This window comes from Thermoascus crustaceus, assembly GCF_041956765.1.
Source record: "Thermoascus crustaceus strain CBS 181.67 unplaced genomic scaffold VTN00scaffold_2, whole genome shotgun sequence".
Lineage (NCBI taxonomy): Eukaryota > Fungi > Ascomycota > Eurotiomycetes > Eurotiales > Thermoascaceae > Thermoascus > Thermoascus crustaceus.
In genome coordinates, this window is record NW_027192528.1 from 1,545,910 (window position 1) to 1,564,827 (window position 18,918).

At 51.9% G+C, this 18,918-nt stretch overlaps 9 protein-coding genes across 9 annotated transcripts; 3 read left to right on the forward strand and 6 right to left on the reverse strand.

Moving 5' to 3' along the window:
• Positions 1-49: 49 nt before the first annotated feature.
• VTN00DRAFT_4076 (uncharacterized protein) lies at positions 50-2,901 on the forward strand (the record flags this gene model as incomplete). The annotated part of the gene is made up of 2 exons (XM_069430464.1): positions 50-214; positions 268-2,901. The coding sequence occupies 2 exons, from the start codon at positions 50-52 to the stop codon at positions 2,899-2,901; spliced, it is 2,799 nt and encodes a 932-aa protein (XP_069289597.1).
• Positions 2,902-3,711: 810 nt separating this feature from the next.
• Positions 3,712-4,227, reverse strand: VTN00DRAFT_4077 (uncharacterized protein; the record flags this gene model as incomplete). Its single annotated transcript, XM_069430465.1, has 2 exons — positions 3,712-3,890; positions 3,954-4,227. 2 exons carry the CDS (start codon positions 4,225-4,227, stop codon positions 3,712-3,714), a joined length of 453 nt encoding a protein of 150 aa, XP_069289598.1.
• Positions 4,228-4,294: 67 nt separating this feature from the next.
• VTN00DRAFT_4078 (uncharacterized protein) lies at positions 4,295-7,995 on the reverse strand (the record flags this gene model as incomplete). Its single annotated transcript, XM_069430466.1, has 3 exons — positions 4,295-4,380; positions 4,435-7,824; positions 7,902-7,995. 3 exons carry the CDS (start codon positions 7,993-7,995, stop codon positions 4,295-4,297), a joined length of 3,570 nt encoding a protein of 1,189 aa, XP_069289599.1.
• A 166-nt stretch (positions 7,996-8,161) lies between these two features.
• On the reverse strand, positions 8,162-8,636 carry VTN00DRAFT_4079 (uncharacterized protein; the record flags this gene model as incomplete). The annotated part of the gene is made up of 3 exons (XM_069430467.1): positions 8,162-8,226; positions 8,295-8,418; positions 8,532-8,636. 3 exons carry the CDS (start codon positions 8,634-8,636, stop codon positions 8,162-8,164), a joined length of 294 nt encoding a protein of 97 aa, XP_069289600.1.
• Positions 8,637-8,673: 37 nt separating this feature from the next.
• VTN00DRAFT_4080 (uncharacterized protein) lies at positions 8,674-9,049 on the reverse strand (the record flags this gene model as incomplete). The annotated part of the gene is made up of 2 exons (XM_069430469.1): positions 8,674-8,900; positions 8,989-9,049. 2 exons carry the CDS (start codon positions 9,047-9,049, stop codon positions 8,674-8,676), a joined length of 288 nt encoding a protein of 95 aa, XP_069289601.1.
• Positions 9,050-9,165: 116 nt separating this feature from the next.
• On the reverse strand, positions 9,166-10,749 carry VTN00DRAFT_4081 (uncharacterized protein; the record flags this gene model as incomplete). The annotated part of the gene is made up of 5 exons (XM_069430470.1): positions 9,166-9,466; positions 9,567-9,656; positions 9,746-9,799; positions 10,026-10,392; positions 10,617-10,749. The coding sequence occupies 5 exons, from the start codon at positions 10,747-10,749 to the stop codon at positions 9,166-9,168; spliced, it is 945 nt and encodes a 314-aa protein (XP_069289602.1).
• A 2,788-nt stretch (positions 10,750-13,537) lies between these two features.
• VTN00DRAFT_4082 (uncharacterized protein) lies at positions 13,538-13,850 on the forward strand (the record flags this gene model as incomplete). Its single annotated transcript, XM_069430471.1, has 2 exons — positions 13,538-13,679; positions 13,747-13,850. 2 exons carry the CDS (start codon positions 13,538-13,540, stop codon positions 13,848-13,850), a joined length of 246 nt encoding a protein of 81 aa, XP_069289603.1.
• A 2,854-nt stretch (positions 13,851-16,704) lies between these two features.
• VTN00DRAFT_4083 (uncharacterized protein) lies at positions 16,705-18,389 on the reverse strand (the record flags this gene model as incomplete). The annotated part of the gene is made up of 3 exons (XM_069430472.1): positions 16,705-16,729; positions 16,834-18,100; positions 18,188-18,389. 3 exons carry the CDS (start codon positions 18,387-18,389, stop codon positions 16,705-16,707), a joined length of 1,494 nt encoding a protein of 497 aa, XP_069289604.1.
• A 219-nt stretch (positions 18,390-18,608) lies between these two features.
• Positions 18,609-18,917, forward strand: VTN00DRAFT_4084 (uncharacterized protein; the record flags this gene model as incomplete). The annotated part of the gene is made up of 1 exon (XM_069430473.1): positions 18,609-18,917. One exon carries the CDS (start codon positions 18,609-18,611, stop codon positions 18,915-18,917), a length of 309 nt encoding a protein of 102 aa, XP_069289605.1.
• Position 18,918: the final 1 nt, after the last annotated feature.

The following is an 18,918-nucleotide window of genomic DNA, read 5'->3' on the forward strand; positions in this document are numbered from 1 at the left end:
CCTGGAAAGGAGAGGGATATTCTTCCATCCTAAAGGATCGTACGTCGCCATGGACCTGCAGCCTCCTTCCGTGCTGGCCCAATTGCCCCGGCCTCTGCAGGGTTCAGCGGGCAATACCCAGATCGGTGAAGTCTATAGCTTTGCCGACTCGAAAAAAAGGAAGAGATATGAAGTTGCAGTCGCAGTTGATGGCGAGGCTGTGAACATTTACAATGTACGACTCGTCCCAATGCGATGCGAAAATCTGCGCTAAACGATTGGTTCCAGGTGCAAACTCCCAAGCTGGTTACGTCTTACGCTGTTCCCCCGCAGTCGTCGTTCGCTTGTCGACCGTGCTCTGTTCGTCGAAAGGTCTCCAACGGATCGACTGTGAAAAGACAGACCTACTGCGCAGTGGAGCGCCCTGAGCAGCAGATCAAGGGCTTCTTCGAAGAGACTGGAACCACTGTGACAAGTGCGCCTGTCATTTCCTCCTCGTCCTTTGCGCTCAAAGACTCGAAAAGTCCCACTGTCTTTGTTGGTATTGTTCCTACAGCTTCAGAAGAGGATGCGAAGGATTCGTTTGACATCTTGACTGTCCACAAGGATGGTCGTGTGCGCAGACTTGCACCAGATCTCGAAACCCAGCGATGGAACATCCATCACAGCGAGATTGCACCGCTTTCTTCCAGTCATGAAGTTCATACGGCTTTCCTGGTGGAGTTCGAAGACGCGAAAAAGTCCCTGTTTAAGAGAAGACAGGATCTTGTCGCTCTGGCGTCCGGTGATGCTGTCGGCACTGGCGTTGAGGAAACCTCAGTATTACTCCTGGTCCTACATCCTGTTGGTTCAGAGCGATTCTCGTTGAAGGATGTGAAGGTACAGATCTTTTCTGTCTCAGCAGTCACACGTCCAGACGGTTTTAGTTTGGATGAAAGTCAAAAGCTGAGGCATCTCATGACCGTCGATCTTCCTCCGCTAGAACAAAGTGATCTCGAAGGTCATGCTCTGCAATGGAACTTCCACTCTGGATCTGCGGGGCTGAATCTCTCGTTTGAACGAGGGTTTGTCAACATTGACCTCTCGCAGTACTCGCCCAGTCTGACCTCCCAGTTTATACTGGAAGATGAACGGTTCTTCTCTCTTATCCGCATTTCTCCACATTCCGTGATCGGTGCTGGGAAGTCAATGGTCGCTTTATACGACACGCAATACCAGTCTATCCAGCGGAGCATTGGGATCAAGGACATTTTGTCCGGTAGCTCGTCGAAGGTCGACAACAGCAAGGCACCAACGATCTTCGTGAACTACTTTGCGAAACTGGGAATTGCAGTAGCAATCAAGGGAAGCACTCTCGTTGCCTTCGACTTGAGTTCGCTACACACGACTTCTGGACCCTCTCTCAAACGGTCGAGGGACGGTCTGTTGATTGATGCAATTGGACGCGGCATCGGATCCTCCGCTGCCCAGTGGGACACCACTGGAAAGAAGCACAAAAATGAGCATATGGCGTCCCTGGGTCTCACCAGCCAGGAAGATGTCGACAAATGGAACAAGCTGACGAAGGACTTGGACACTGCCTCAAAGTCAAAGGATACGGATGCATTTGACAATGCAGTGAAATCATATTTTGGGTCCGGTGAATCCAAGACTCTTCCTCCACCTGGACAGTTTGTCAATTCAGAAAAGATCCTCTTCATTTTGTCGAAAATATTCTCCGTCAAGGACGTCGAGAACAAGGATTCGAGAGAAGTCGCAGCGCTGCCGTCTTCGCAGCTTACAATCTTATTCTGGCCAAACGAGACGTGCAAGTGGCTGGTCGAGACCGGACATCTGTCCATGAACAATGTCGAAATCGCCGTCCGCCGGTCCGCGAAGCCGCGTCTGCTACCACCCTTCCCCAGCGCCTCATTCGTCCAAGCGCTGGTCGACTTCGACCCGTCTCTCGCGCTTCTGATCGTTTTCCTGAGAGCGCGTGTGGTTCTAAATCCGGACCAACTGGCCTACGCACTGAAGGTGTTCCTGGACGTGGCACGGTCTCCCTCCGCCGCGCTCGACGAGCCAGCCAAGAAGATCACAGACGGCACGCGGACCAACGACAAAGATCAGAAGATGCAAGACGTCGTCAAGAGTGGCACTCCGGAGGCGCTCCTCGCAGACGCCTTCACGGGTCTGAACCTCGCCCTCACGAAGCTGCATTCCCACCCGCTCCCCGCCGCCGTCAAGTCCCTCCGCTCCACCCTCTCCAACACCGAAACCCTCTCCGTGATCCACCACCTCCGCCTCTCCCTCGTCACGGGCGGCCACACCTCCCCCTTCACCGAGGACCCACCCGTCCCCGTGGCCGCCTATCAGACCGCGCCTCCCCTCTCGCTCAACACGATCATCGACCTCCTGACCGTCTGCGTCGACGCCATCGGCCCCTCAGGCTGGATCTCCGCCGCAGGCTTCGCCGGCACGGCCGCCAACGAGCTGGACGTGATCGCGGACATGAAGTCCGAAGTCTCCGCGGCCCTAGCCGGCGTCGAGGAGGCAACATATCTGAAAGGCATCCTGCGTGAGTTCATCCGCTACGCAGGCACCGCCGTCTCCTCCGACGATGAATCGGCAAGAGCCGCTGCCGCTGCTGCGGCCGCTGCGGCGGCCGCTGCGCGCGTGAAGCACGAGAAGCTCAACGGCGCGGATCTCATGGTCTTCGCCCCCGCGGACAGCGGAGACGGCGACCCGAGCGGCAAGATGCTTCCTCTCTCGCTGAAAGCGACGACCGGCGGCGCTCCGGGCAGCATCGGCGAAGGGGGCGAAGTGAGCAAGACCAAGGTGAAAAAGTCGACGGGCGAGGTCAAGACACGGAGTAGCCGTGAGATCGGATATCTCCGACGGAAGCAGGTCGGCAAGTACTCGTTTGAGAGACTGATTGTGTAAGTGTAGATAAAATAGTAAAGATGATGGCTTTTATCTGTTTATTTGGGGGCTATATTGGGATAAGACGTACATGTTTCTTCTTTATTCAGCCCAAGGCGCCATCGTATCATACCTAATGGTATGCTTATAGCGCGATGCCTGTCAGGATGTTTCTTCTAGCTTCCCAAAAACGCAGGCGTACAGAAGTTCGGTCTAAAAATGTGAAAAGCATTGAAAATTTAACCTTTTGCTTTCATACTTCACTCTAGACTTATTTCCTCGTGGCCCAATTTGCTAATTCTCACTATTACTATTAGAGTCTACACAGATATTCCTCTGCACCGGGTCTCAGTCTCTAGATTAGGGAAACAAGAAAATATAAATATCCCCTTCCAGTTACAAGTGTCTTAGATTGTTTCATTTCCTTCCTATTCATAATTTCTGGTTCCCTAAAGCGAAATAGAAAACAATCAGGTCGTAATAATCACAACACTAACAAACATCATGCAGGAGAATACCTTGCCCTTAGTAAAGAAATCAATCACCCCACAAACTGCAAGACTTGAAAACTGTTCGGCCGTCACTTCCGTCACGCATAAATGGGAAAGCACCAGCAGATAAGCAGAGCCATTAAAAGGTGATGATATCAAAAAGGTGAATTGCAGTCATCTGCAAAAACAGTGTCTGCAAAATGTGTCATCAAGAGGCCGTCTCATTTCATATCACAGTAACTGAGCAGCATTTCTAATGAAGAGTCCGTCATTTTGATCTGGTCGAAAAAAAAAGAACGTAAGGATCCCGCCAAAGCAGTCAATCAACAAGGGAAATGGGCTATGCATAAGTTAAGGACGAGGGGCAGATGATGAATACAGAAAAAAAATCCAGAAAGAAAAGATTGCTCGAGGCTCCCTGTGGCAAGAAGGTTGACAGTGCAAAAAAGGTGCACGCAAAGGTGTCAAAAAGCTGTTTCTCCTTTCCATTCAGATGCTTCAATTCAGATGCTTCAACACCTTCATTCATGCATCATGGCCAGCAGTTCAAATTTCCGGCCTTTTCGGTATTTGTTTTCCAACCATGCCTCTTTCCCTTCGATAGCTGGGTCCTGCCCTCTGGAAATTCAAGGAGCTCAACCAGAAAGGCGTAACTTCGTGACCGCATGTGCAGAAATACTTCAAATATACAGTAGAAGGCTAAAGCACTTCCAACGTCATAGAAATGGCTGAAGATTGGAGTCGATAAGAAAAATCCGTACACATAACAGGCCGTAAGATAAAGAGATGTTTTGTGATATTTCCAGTAGACACAAAGGCTCCGGTTACAATAGCAGGGAGAAGTGTTCGACGTCATGTCATCTAAGGGTATCAGTCCGGGTATCGCTGGTGAGTCTTAAGTCAACGTCATGCACCGATCTCAGTTAGTTAGCAATTATCACTGAATTCTCAGCGCGCTCTCTCATACGTATCGCCTGCGTTTCGAGCGATCGAGCCATAAGTTTAGTGACTAAGTACCGAGGTTAGCAATTGCCTCTCTTGCCCAGTAGTAGAATCATCTCACCTGGCCAAACCGCGGCCCTATCAAGCAAGTATGCTGTAGCAACCAAGATCTTGCTACCGTAGCCCCCTTCGACTACACTCGGTAGTCGCTGCAAATTATTGATCGCAGAGATCGACCCTGTAGTCTGCGCCTCACGCTGCATTTTAGTCTCAATGCTACTAAGGATTTCCTTAATTTTTTCCACGAGCTTGCAGTCCTCGTCTTCTAGAAGCATTATCCCGGGAACCTGCGTCAAATCGGCCTCATCCTGGCCAAGGATGCCTAGGTACGGACCGACTCGCTCTTGGACAGTGGTCACCCACTCGGCAAGAACTTGAGCGCAGTCGAAGGAACACATAGCGCACTGCAGTGGAAGTTCTCTTGACGTGAATTCAGCGAAAGTATTGCCCAGCCTGTCGGACATGCATATGGAGTCAGCTGCATAGAATGCAGCCTTTCGCAAATGCCTCTCGCGCTTGGATTGGCCTGGTCGATATACAGTTGACACATGTGTAGGCTGTTCCTGGGTGGGCGTCTTAGAGATATTGAGATCCCCCACTCCCAAGTCCGCAATTGAGTCTCGCCGATTGCCTCCGTGCTTGACATTGAAATCGAAACCATCAGAGCCACTTTCATCTGCGTGCTGAATTATTTCAGCTCCTCGTGCGAGCTCATCTGCCATGGCGTTCCAGTCTCGTTGCCAAAATGCTTCCTTGGACCGACCAAGGTTAACGAACAACCTGACATATGCGAGATCCAGAAGGGGGATGCTGTCAGCAGAGAGAGGACCTGCGCCAAACGGATTCGGCCGCTCCAGACTATGAAGTGGGTTGCTGGCCCAGGCAGCCTGCCATGCTCTCAAAGCAGGCTCTATATGCGCTTGCATCGCATCAGTCTCTTGCGTAGTCCACTGACGGCCCATGTGCCTCTGCCGCGTTTCCCATATATAGTTGTGTAGAGCGTGGATTAGCACGAGACAGCCGAAAGTACTGGGTTTCAGATCGCTGTGCGGCAAATCGTCTGCGGGAATGCTGGTACCAAAAGAGGGATTAGAGGGCTGAGAATGGAGTTGCTGGCGCTGACTAGCAGTGAGGAGCGTTGTTAATGCCGATGAGAATGAAACTGCTGTCTTCGCAGCCTGCGCTCCTCCCATCTTCTTCCACGCCTGCGGCGACTCTGCTGCCCAGAGATCTTCTTCGCACGGCAGATCGAGTCGAATCTCCGAATTTGTGAGGGCTGGTGCATGATTGTAAGCTGATACAAGGAAGCTGGACAGAGTAAAGATAGCGTAAAGAGTACGCTTCCGCTCTTCCACTATCTTCCAATCTAGCCAGTCTTTCCTTTCCTTGGGCAGCTCGAAGGACTGTGCATTCCAGTTCTCGGAGCTGGCGCCATCGATTTGTATGTCATCCTTGCCAATCTTACTGCCCAGGTAATCCCGTGGAAGACTTTCCGGCTCGAGATGATGAGTTAGTTCCGCCGCCCGTGCAAGGCTGACCAGCGCAGCACAATGTGTGCTGGCTATATCAGCAGAGGTTTTATCGCCGCAGGTATGGCCGTATATGACGTTGAGTAACATCGCCTGCACTAGCCAGAGAGGAGTGTTGTGCACGGAATTCTCACGTCCAGGGTTCGCGCGGCTGAGCGCTGCTGACATGTCCGCTTTTCGTCTTTCTTCAAGGTAGAGTTGGATCATTTTCTTGGCAGACTCGAACAGATCCTTGGAAGCGGCAGTATCGAACTCATAGAGAGCACCGATTGCGGCCATTGAAAGTATTAGGCAGCCTCCTCCACCAGTAACACCCGTTGAGCTGAGGTTAAGGTGCCCACTGGGTGTCCGCAAGTTGCTCGTATATTCGGGGGCCCGGAAATCGAGAGTGGGGATGTGAAGGAATGGAAGATGCGGGTGGAAATAGTTAATATATGCCGATATGTAACGCTGCAGGTCGAAGGTGCTTGGAAGCATGTAGGAGCTATTAAAGCCAGTGGGACGGGAAAGGAGCTCGCGGTTACACAACGTTCCGTTTGCTGGTTGAGAATACTTTCGGCGGTGGAACCCGTTTGGCTGCGACATGCTTGCTAATAGAGCCTGTCGTGTTGAATCTGTGACAGTATCGGGTGAACCTGAGGAAATGGAGTTTCCAAGGGGACTATTTGTGAAAGGTACGTTGAGAGGATTAGGAGATTCTCTGTTGGTTACCATTGAGGATGAGAACGTACTCTGCGACTGTCCGCCCAACACTGATGGACCAATTGGTGTTATAGGTGGTGGGGTTGCAAAAGAGGGGTCCGGAAACTGGTTCTGCGCCATAAGGGACTTCGGAGACACCGTCTCTGGTAGTACACCTAAGTCATGAAATGCAGGGGATGAGAAGTCGATTGGGAACTGAGTGGACGGCGCTGCAGAGTGAGCGGGGAAGGGATTCTGCCAGCCGGACGAAGACATGGAAAGGTGACTAGAGCCATCCAACATTGCCTCACTTATACCACTTTGACTTCCAGTGCTCATAGCCGAAGGAGACGACTCATCAATTGCCGATTCACTTGGATTGCCAAGTGGTCCGGTAGTATCAAATCCGTTGATCCAGTCAAAGTTCGTATCATCTTCCATCATTGGGTCTGTGACAGAAGGCATCCCATGAAAACCTTGGTTAAAAGGCGACGATTGAGAGTCATTGCCAAATGTGTTGGGAGAGCCTGTAAAATGGAGCTGGGCAGGATTGATTGTACTGCCCTGGCCTAGAAGCATTTCACTCAGACCAAAGTCAGAAGTAAAGCTACCGTATACAGGCGCAGTGCGAAGTCCGCCAACCATGTCCATTGGCAATCCAGATGTGTCCAGCTTGGTTAGACCATTGACAGGTGGATGTCCAGAACTGAAATTGCGGAAGTCAAAACCAGAAGCCCCAGATACAGAGCTGAGGCTGGGATGATAAGTGTGGCCAGACTGTCCTGGCCTTGTAGACGAAGCGCTTGCATTGTTTATCATCCCCAGAGCTGCATCATCAATGTGACTTATGGTGTTTGCTCTAGGTCGCATAGCACTTGGTGTACTGGCAATGGAATTTTTTCGGACTCTGTTTGTTGCAGTTGAAGCAGCACCTGTACTCTCCCTCCTGCCATTCCTTGGGCGGGATGATGGGGTTGCTGTCATGTGCAGTTTCTGCTGATGTCTGAGAAGGAGATCCCGACGCGCGAAACAACGTGCACAGTCTGGGCATTCAAAAGGCTTCTCTTTTGTATGGGAGCGTTCATGGCGTTTCAAATGTTCAAGCCGCGCAAAGGACCGGCCACAAGTAGTGCAGACATGGGGTCGCGGCTTGTCAGATTTGGGGGGAGGTGCGTTTGCATTTGACGACGCATTTTGGTTGTTTGAATCTGATTGCTTGGAGTCGTCATCAAGTCCAGAAGCTGCAGATATATTAGCAAAGGAGACAAAATGGAACAGACGGTAACAACTCAATGCAGTCTGAACAGTTAAGACTTACCCGTCATGTCTCCAGGAATTTCACTGATGGATGTGAGATCCTCAGTCTTAGGACTGATGGCTGAATCTTGACTCGCCATGGTATCTGATAGCATTCTATCTCAACGTCCCTCGCAAGCCAGACCCAATTTGTGTCAGAAACAATTGAAGAAGATCTGTTTAGGAGTCGAACGAGGTTTCAGGAACAGAAATAGATAGCGCTCGAACAATTATCTGTAATCGTGCTGCAAAGTGGGCGTCACGGAAAGCTCCGATAGGCGGTCACAACAGAATGCAGCAACAATCGCTCGAGACAATAGCCGGTTCTGGATTCAGAAGCTTGTAGACTAATGACATCAGGTTAGCATGACGTCCAGTGATGCCTACAGGAACCAGAGAAAAAAAGAGAACTAACGGTGATCCAGGGTAAGGAGATTAGTGAAGCGCAGGCTGAAGTGAAACCACTGCCAGCCCACTAGAAGTGAATATAGTGACCGCAATGGCTGCACGAGCTGCAAACCTGGGAAAGCTCCCAGGTGCTGGGCAAAGAAATAGATCTAGCTTTGCCACAAGGCCAGCGACTTATCTAATCTTTGTGGTACTCGTGGAACGAATCCTTTTTGGAAGGGCCAGGCTGTAATTGTCTTTGTACGAGTCCCGTATCTGCCAGAGCACAGACAAAGGAGACGGTACTAGCTCTCGATAGCTCCTTCACTGGGAGGAGACTACAGGCGTGAGGTCCGTGGAATCGCTTCATCCACTATTGTCGGGCAGGTCCTCGTCTCGATCAGGGACTATTGGCGAAGTCGGTTGCCTTGGTCGCCAGCTCTGGAGGTTCCGCAGCTATGGTGGTTCGATCCGCGAGCGTTCATCCAGCGGCACGAGGCATGGCAAGCGGGGGGACGACCGGAGGAAGAGAACACAGGTTGCTGCGACTCAATTGTACGAGAAGGGCGATAAACACTGCCGGTGACGGGGAGCAGTGATCGCAGAGAACGGAAGTTGACAGGAGTCACAGAGTCTGTGTTGAAGGTGAAGTTGGCCCATCGCGGCAAGGTTCACTACTCGTACGCCTACTACGACTACCGACTACGACCAGCAGCACGAACCAACGTCAGTGGGAAGCCACGCCCGGGGGGGTTCACCAACTGACGGAGGCTGCGAGAGCATGGGCGATGGGCTAGTACGAGAATACATCCGCTCCACTGGCGGACGGGCCACCGAACGGCGTACCTGCTGCTGAGAGCCAGTCTCGTCCGTCACATATCCCCCATATCCGTAATACGCTATCCGGCCCTGGGCCAATCACTGCCCAGCCCGCACCCCGGGAACCGCAGCGCCGTCGAGTCCGGCTCCCGCCGCGCACAGGCCGTAACGTCTGGTAACACCCGTGACGACCCCGGCGCCGTCTCCATACCGGCTGCAAACCGTACCAAACCATGTTCGACCTCGCCGTACTCCGTTAGGTACCCGCTCAGCGAATTGCCAGGACTTTTGACCGACCACTTCTTACGCCCACGCTCTGCAACTCTTACTGTGTACTCGCAATTGCTGCTTTCCGGTGTTCGCAGGACGCCAAAGTGCCCGCTAGTCGAATAAACGTCATGTCGCAGCGACTTTCTCTACCGTCATAGCCGGTAGAGCTCCGGGGCTCTGTAGCCACGCCCGTCTTCTGACAAGCACGCACCTTGGAGCCCCCGTCTCTCCGTAAGCAGCATGATCATCGGATAACCTCCGATCATTCCCAAGCTGGGTAACCGAGGCAGCATCTCTACTGCTATGTGGGAAGAGAAGCTCTGGACGCGCCAATGCTGGTAAATAATATATTAATTGAATAGGTGTTTCTGTTTATCCGACAGTGCTCACTGCTTATCTGCAGCGGAGGGCTTGTCCCGTTCCCATCCAACTGGCCGCGTTGGACTGTTATTTAATTATAGCCCGCCCGGATAATGCCGTTGAAGGATGAGTCTTGCATAAGAACTCTTCTATTCGGTGATATTTCAACATTCTTTATCGTGTTTCTGATGACTGGAGCAGCGCATATCAGTCGAGCATCTTGCTCGAACAGCGAGTACAGATAAGCATCGATACACTCTACTTGGCAGCCACGCTGACCGGTATCACGGGGGGCAGCGCACCGGCGTACGGTACGGTATGGGACGCATACGCGCCCGCAACGGGATCTCGTGAGCGGGCGAGACGGTACCAGAACAGGGTCCACGGGAATTGTGACCAGGGGCATGGTCCGTGAGCGCCGCTAGCCGGGTTGCTGTCTGTTGAGGGCCTTGAGGCGGCGAGCAAAACCCACGGCCGCCTGCTGCTCGTGTGGTGGCGGATGGCCCGCCGGCCCAGCACATGCGCCATTTCTGTGGGGACCGCGAGTTTGTGTGGAGGAAGGTCCGGCAAGAGAGCTGCCCGCCAATCGTGCGCCCCGTACTTGCGCCAAAATCCCCGGTCTAGTGCTCTTGGATACTGCTTCGTCGTCCTCTTGACTTCCGGTCTCCCACGTACTGCTGCGTACAGCGAGCGTCTTGAAAATCCTCAACAAGCGCCAGACGAGTCAATGTGTCGAAACCAGTCCAGCCACTGAAGAAGTGGCAAGACTCGGCGTTTCTTCACAGCTCCCAGCTCGAGCTCCGCCAATTGGCCGGTGGACCCCATGCCTTGCCTTGGCTTCTCCAGATCCGTTGTTCTCCCCTGGACATTCCCCCAGGAATGCTAAATTCTAGAAACCAACCGTCTTTGGCGATCGACATCAGAGGGTGCAGACTGAACAGCTGCCAGGCCTGCTGCGGCTGCGGCTGACCGCGGCAGTAAAGTGACGATTTGAACCAGAGTTCTCTGTGACCGAAGCTCAAGAAATTCGTCATCTGCTCTGGTGTAGAATGTCCTACCAAAAGTGAGTCTTCCAAAGTTCCTGCCTCGTCTCTGGAAAACGGAAACTCACGCGCACGAGATGCACAGCAAACCAGAACTGCATGGAATTTGAGTGGGTAACTGATGGACTGGGTAGCGAGTAACTTAGCTCTAAGTTGCAACTGGCCGCTCGAGCGATCCTTGGTTCGGCACAACCCGCTTCTGGAGACCTAAAACCCGGGGTTGCGGGTCAGAACGGTCATGAGACGATGAAATTATTTCACGGGAGCTTGTATTATTATTATTGTTACCCTACCCCCAGCGTCTCACTGTTTACATACAGGGCGATCGCGCTTCTTGGTGGAAAGGCGTCCGTCCGTACAAGGTAGCACAGAATACGGAGTTACATGGATTGATCTGTTTCATCTGCCCTATTTCACAGCCACACGCTGGGCCCGGTGACGGAACCGACTCCGCCTCGGCATGGATGACCTCAGACGACAGAGCTCTCAATTCGAAAAGACGACAGTTACATCATTTGGTCAGTTTGCTGGACCAGCGCAGATGTTTCCAGGGGCAATGTCGAGCTAGCCTGTCCACCGGGAGATGATCAATTGTCTCGTCGCAGAGTCCACTGCGTGCGGTCATCGGCGAGGAAAAGGGCCGACTGACCCATTCCCACTGACTTTTTGTTGAGATCTCCGATACGATGTCTACGCTTTGACCCCGGCTGGGTTTGCACGCTGACCCATGAAGAGCGTGCCACATGACAGTCAGGCAACCGCTAACCGAAAACGCAACAGCCTCGCCGACAACAGAAAGAGCATTCATGCCGTTCCCCTGTCACGGTCCGGTCACGCTCCTCGACCCCGTCCGATCAAGTAGCTCGACGTCCTGTCGGTACTACACAGCATTCTATTGCAGCTCTGACGCTCTGGGCTGATCCCATCATCCTCACGAATCCACGTTCGGCAGGTCACGGTCACCGCCGAACTGATCCTCGGGCTGGGGTATAGGCGGCTTTCTCGGCGCCTTTTCATACAGGCTAGTCCGCATTGCTGCTGCTTTAACCTCTGAAAATCCGCTTGCCCGTGCCTGGCACAGGCTGCAACCCAATAATAGAGCTGGAGTCTGGAGCCCTTTTGGCGCACAGCTAGTGGCTAGAACAAAACAATCTAATTACTGTATAGTAGAAAAGCAAAGAGATGTCTACCAACCGTAAAAAGGTTGCCCCAGATGTCTTGTTATTACAAATCAGGCTACCTTTATTGCCATCTACGCCGGTAAGTGCTTTATGGGTAGTAGAAATTGTCAAATTTATACGTCTGAGCTTTCTGGAGCTGCCAGGCACTCAATTAAATATATCCCCGCCCTGTTGGGCCTACCCGGCCTACCGTTCTGTGTCTCCCAATTCATGCTCGTGCTCGAACTGGAAGCTCAACTTGAGTTAAGGTTGTTAGCAGATATTCAAGATCATTAGTAGCTTTTCTGAGTTAGGGGACGTAGATCAGCTCCTCGTAGCTATATCTACTTCTATTTAGTCGACTGCCACTTGGTCTGCGCGCATTAATTAGTTGTCGCAGGAGTCAGGACTTCTTTATCCAGAGCATAGCGCGGGTAATAATCCGACTAGCTGACCTTCTAGGTAACGATTAATTGTGTAGTGTTGAGGACAAGAAATGCTGCTTCGTCTCACCTGCGTGGGCACGTGTATCGTGAACGCGTTCTTGACAGGTTCGCATTGCTTTACGACTTCTACCGCTCCTAGCGAACACCTAGCCATTTTCCATCCCTCTATAACCCTTCGTCCTGAGGAACAACACTTCCAGGGTCCCAGCTTGTTCAATCGCTTGCATTCAAGAGATGAGGATGACAATGATGTTGTGATGATATTATGCAGATATGATTGTGGAAGAGATTCTGATCCCACCGTGACCGTCCATGGTAATTCCCTTCTCGGGATTCGTCATCCTCTGATCGTCATCTTTCATAAGCGACATGCGCATTTTTCTTCCGACCAGACGTCATCACACAGGCATTACCAGGCACAGTGGGGATCCAATTTTATGCGCTCTCCATACTTACGATCTCGGCCTTCTAGTACCTGTCGTCGGCCCGCACAGCGTATGCACCAAGCTTTGTTGATTTACAAACTCATCCCGCTGATCCTACTGCTGCATCTCCGGAAACTGATGGCACAGATAGTGCGCAGGAGGATGGCCGCTCCGGGAGTCTAAAATGGCATCTACACCTGCTCGGAAGTGGTCGAACAATCGCTTTGTCACTATTATTCGACGTGAAGCATACTAACCTTGTGGAGCAGCTGTGCCGCTGAGGTCGGCTCGGGGCGCTCAGCCCATGACGATCGCACGCGCTATCCCCATGTATTACGGGAGGACGGCCAGAACAATTGCAATTACTAATAATCTGCACAGGGTAGTTAAGTTAAATGACCTTCTTTCCTTTGTACGATTCAAGTTAGGTAGAGCGATAGTAGTGGGCCTGGATATCGGAACAAAACTGATATTACTTGCAGGTTAATCATCAGGATCGGGGGGACCCGTGCCACGTCGTCCCACAATCTTACGCTGACGCTTATCATAAAGCTCTCCTGTTCTTGAGAGACGCACTCGCGCGGAAAGCATGGGGCACCGGTCTACTACAATATACCTTTTGAAGGAACCTTGAGTGAACGTAAGAGAGGTACATACTTAGATTTCTTCGTTGTCGGAAATATTAGGCTCTATTAGCTGGAGAGTTGGTGACGCAGAGAGCTTACAGAATGACGAGTCGCCTGCCAAAATGATATCGAATACCGTATTCCATACTTCGTTGAAGCGATTTTGGTCTTTCCTTCTGCTCAATTCGTCACTTTACTTTACCAGTGGCTCTCTTTCATGCACCGCAAAGGCCTTACGGTTCTCCCTCCTTCATAAGTACCTAGGTACGCAGCAAAACCGCAAAAGAGCCGCACCGTGTCGGCAAAACAGAAACAACCCCCAGCTTCGCAGCGCCAGGCGCGCCATTGGTGCCAGACATAGGCCAGGTCTTCCGTGCTGGGGACGGGCTGGATTCAACAGGCGACCCAGTTTGCTGCAACTTCTGCTACAGCTAGCGAGCCGACAAGAGGCCCTAAGGCCTTAGGAATAATACTCCCTAACTATGGAGCTCCAAAAATGGCTCCTTTCCTCTAAACCATGATCTAGTCCACAAACCACTACTAAACTAACTGCGACTCTCTGCATGCTTCAGACCGTTCGGCCAACCACCTTTCACCGAGGCGCAGGTTTCAGGTAAATAGGCGGCTTATCGAGCGATGCGACTTCGCCTCGACCCGCCAATCAGTTGGGCTATGTGATGTGGGCCCCGCCGTGGCTATTGCCCTTTGATTGACAAGAGGCAGCGCGCCGACGCGATCCGCCGTCACGCATTTGCAAGGAGGCTTGCTGCAGCGAAGTAAACTTAGAACGGGTCGTCATCCATGCATGCAGCTGCTTACTAGAGTAGGAATTTACCAGGTCGCTCGACGAGTTTCCAGCGCAGTACAGTCCTTACATACAGTCTTGGGAATTGCGAACCCACTGCGGGCCGTCCGCATCGCAATGCAGCGCAGGCAGTAGCAGCAGTTCGAAAGAATAACTGGACCACTCCAACGGAGAGGTAGGTTGGCCTAAACTGGGCCAGAGCGGCGAGCGATCCTCGAGGCTGAGTCTCGAGTCTCGAATCTGGTTTCCGAGAAGACGGCGCTGCCCCTCCCCCTCTTTCGCGATAACGAGCCGATACGAGCCCGATAGCGAACGTCCCGGCGCCTGGCCCGAGGGTATTTCCGTCCACGTGAGGTCAGCCCCGGAGCGGTGCCTGATGCCTTGACACCTTGACAACCAGTGCCTATTCCATATGCCATCCCTTGCCTCTGTTTGCTTTTTCTGAAAATATATACAGCTGGAATTTTGGGTATCTTTTCCTTGCTCTGCTGCAAATTATCCTACGAGTAATACAAGGTAGGTACTTGCTCCTTATCTACGGTCCTCCTTCCGAAGGGCTGTCGGCATCGCTGCGACCACAAGGTTCTTATCAGAGATACACCTAATGAAAACAACCCCGGTCGCCATATCTTTCAGGTTTCCCGATGCTATTATTGGACTTCGAAATACAAATACTACGCTGAATCTCAACCAATAGAAATTCGCGCTATCATCTTCCTGGGACATTATTTATCTACTTACACCTCCAGCCAATGGCCCAAAGCGCACCTTCCTCACCTACCTATTTAAGATTCGTTTTGTTTTAATCTATATAATATTGTCTCCGCTTTATATCTTTAATACAGTATACACAGGTGATGGCAATGAGATTTTTAGCCAGGATCCATTTGGGATTTTCTCTCTCTCTCTGTGTATATATATATCTCTCCCAAATAACCAGCCTTTCATGGACATCATCTCCATTGATCCAGAGACTGAGGCAGTGAGATGAGATGAGATCTAAGCGGATCTACCCATTCAGGACTACTCAACAGCGTTTGTTGATTAGTAGACCACACCTCCCTTCCCTGCTCCCCGCAGTGGATTAATATGATATTATGACCTGCTCTGCAAGGATCATCATTTAGCTAGAACCTAATCTACTCATGTCTTGTTTAGTGATTGTCATATTGATTCTTTAATTGCTTTCTTTGGGGGGGGGGGGGGTTATACTTTGGCTCCATGCGTTCTCCGGACCAGACCGGTCAGTTATTGAATTGCTTTCGGGATAAATATCCATATCTATGTGTACATATGTATATTTTGGGTGACATAACCCTGTAGTGCAGATAGAGAGAGACGGAGATGGATATGCTTTATTTACCCCTCGGACATATGATGTATTGTACGGTACATGCTGGATTCATGCATGCATAGATGATCGATCCTATCCACGGATTCCTTCGAGAATTCGAATACTTCGTTAAGCGTGGACATGGATAAAATCGTTCGTGATTCTTCCCATAAAAGGACGATGGAGACACATATACGTAGCCACTCAGACCAGATGACAAAGAGACCTTCAAAGAAAAACAGCGATGATGTCACATTCTCATTGTCATGAACCTTCCGCTTTCTGAGTTTATGTAGAGGATCATCAATCCAGACGAAGTGCCTACATCTAGATGACCCCATATATGTACCGCGGACCTCTGGACTGACTGGATTATCCTAATATCTCGAGACCAGGATTCTATAGGCGCCATCTACCTATCTCAGACTGAAGGTTTACCTACCTACCTACCTAAATCTCCTTTGTCCCCTATTTGTTCCTTCAGAGGAGGAGGGTGGGCGGGATTGCTTGGTGAATTGGGTTATCGACCAGGGAAGTCGGGGAAATTACCTAAACATACAAGTAAACAGTCTGTTGTCGTTCCAAAGAGATAGATAGGTAAGAGGTAGGTGGGAAGGGGATTGGTTGCGTTGCATCTTATCCTCAGAGGAGGGGGACGACTGTCATCCGCATAATTACTACAGTACAAGTTAGATACTATATTTCTTCATAGTGTTTTCATGACTTCAGGATGAAAAGGCAGCTTCTAGAGCGGGCTGTTGTAATTGACATAGCAGGAAGTCAATCCGGAGATGTCTATTGGCTTTGTGGTTCTGCTGTCAGGCTGCTATAATGTGAACGCCGAGGCACAGGGGGAGTTAATAGATGTTTCGCACTGCCTACATCCCCTCGAGTTCCGAGGAATGGTGACCATGCTCCGACACATAGCTGGCAGAGGTTAAATTTACATGTTGGAGATTGTAAGAGAGCATACGAAGAGAGTTCTGAGACCTGTTTTTCGTGATCATCGTACAATTATTGATTTTTTTTCCCTGCCTAACCTGGCTACCGCCCCATGGCGAAGATATGAATCACACAATATATCCATATAGATCGTGCAGACGTTAGTTTGGTATTGGTCTATGTACTCATTTGAGACTGGAGGTGTCGGTCTAGACGCTGATGGTCTTGAAGACTCTGTTGAGAGGGAGAGGTGGTTAGTTAGGCTATATTGGGAACTGGAAAGTAACTGGTAGCGAAATTGAGGGAAGACAGGTGATAGATGTAAGGAGTCAACGTACCCAAATCCATTACTACCAGTTGCCATAACCGTACCAGGCATCTGAGCCTGCCAATGGAGTTCCTTCACGGACTCCATGTAGTGCACAAACAGCAGTTGTGGTGGCACATCCGCCATTCCAGCATCCCGGCTCTCCTCGTCGTCCAGCTCGACAGCCAGATCCCAGAGGGTGAGCGTGTTGTCCGCAGAGGACACGGCGATGACACTGTCATCCGTTGGGTGCCATTCGATACTAGTGATTGGCTCACGGTGGAAATCGAACGAGGCAACAGGCGAGGGTCTCAGCTGCGACGAGCCGGACGAGCTGGGCTTCCAGTGTCTCAGGTCCCAGACGGCCCACTGTCCGTCGTCCGCACCGGTAGCGAGAAGATGGAACGTCTGTCTCGACCAGCTCATGACGTTGATGTCCGTGTTCGAAATCTTCACGTCCACGGCCGGCTTACGCGACTTGGAGCGCACGTCCCACACTTTGACAGTGCCGTCGCTGCTCGCGGAGGCGAAGACGTTTTTCTCGTTTGGAGACCACTGCAGCTCTTCGACCGAAGAGGCGTGGCCGACAAAAGGTCGGGAGTCCGTCACCCATCCGCCTCCCTCAGTGCGCGTGGTGACGTAGATCAGACCGTCGTTGTCTCCGGTCAGCAGCTTCCCCAAGGGCTGTAGCGGAGACCAGTCCAACGCGTATCCTTCAGATTTGTGCATTCGAAGGGTGGAGAGGGGTTTGGAGGCGGATGGGGGAAGGACGGTGCCCGGAACATCGAAGGCGGAAAGGTGGGCGGTTACATCGTGGATGAGGACCTGAGAGTTCTCAAGCATGGTAGCTGTGATGGTCTGCGGGGGTTTGGAGTAGTCGCCAGACTGAGGGGGCGTCTGGTGAACACGAATCCGATTTGTGGTAGAGTTGAGAGGAATTGACTTGGATTCGAGAATGGGGTCCGACGGCGACTCGTCGTCCGAGTCGTCATCGCTCTCGGAGTCCGTCTCATTGTCTCGCTCCATCTTGCCCAGTCCGCTGAGCTTGAGAACCAACAGCTCGTTCTCTTTTGCCCGGGGGGTCTCTGCCTGTGTACCTGCAACAGCATAGACAGTCGCAGGGAACGTTTTTCGGTTGTCGCCCAGGGAATCCCGTACAATATCGAAGGAGAGACAGGGCCAAGGCGCGCTGAGAGTATGCAGCATTTCGTAAGTGGATGGATCAGGGGCCAGTGTTTCTCCTGGCGCCAGCTTCGTCCTTCCGGGTATAAAGGCCTGTTTATCGACGTCCATCGCTTCTGTCAGAGCCGACATCAGTCTTCTGTCCGGTATAATCATGGCAACGGATGCGCCCACCGCGACACGGGTTTAGGGCAGCCACGTACCCCCTTGCTCTTCAGCTTCTCGCTCTTCATCCGGACGGCCATCTACGCCGGCCTCGAAGATCTCATCTTCACTTTCGAACTCGTCCTCATACTCGTCCTCGAACTCCCCCACTTCGTCTGGAGGGGCATCGGCGAGCGGCCGTTCGCCTGCCTTGAGGGCGGCGGACTGCTCCTCGACGTCGTCTGCTGTTCGCTTGGACATTTTGGACGATGTCTATCGCAGACGACGGCAAAAAAGGGCCTGCAGCAAGCTAGTCGCGCAGCTGGGAAGAAGTGTGCTGTTTTCTCTGCGGCCGTATGAAAATCGCGGGCTCTAGGGCTTCCGTGAACTTTTTCGACCGTGAGTGGGGCTAGTCCCGATGTGGCCTAGCGCGTAGTTTGTTTCCACTCCCCGGCGCCCGCTCGCCAGGGCTGAATCTCGATGCCCGCTCGGCCTTCTGGGCTGGCTGTGCGAGGGTCCAACTTGGAGGGTCTCGCCTCACTATCTACTATCCTCCGTTTCCTCTCCCTCTGTCTTTCTTTCGCCCATCATCAGCGTCCAGCTTTGATTACTTTCTCACAGTCGTTTGCCTGCCTTCCCCTCCCACCGCGTCTATCCTCTTTATCCACCCTTGTACACCGCAGCCCGATAGCCAGCTCTGACCACCTGCGAGTTTCCCGTCTGTGTCACTCCGCGGCTGTTTCTCAGTCGAGTGCTCTTCAGCTGCGGACGCCCAATCGCATCTCATGAA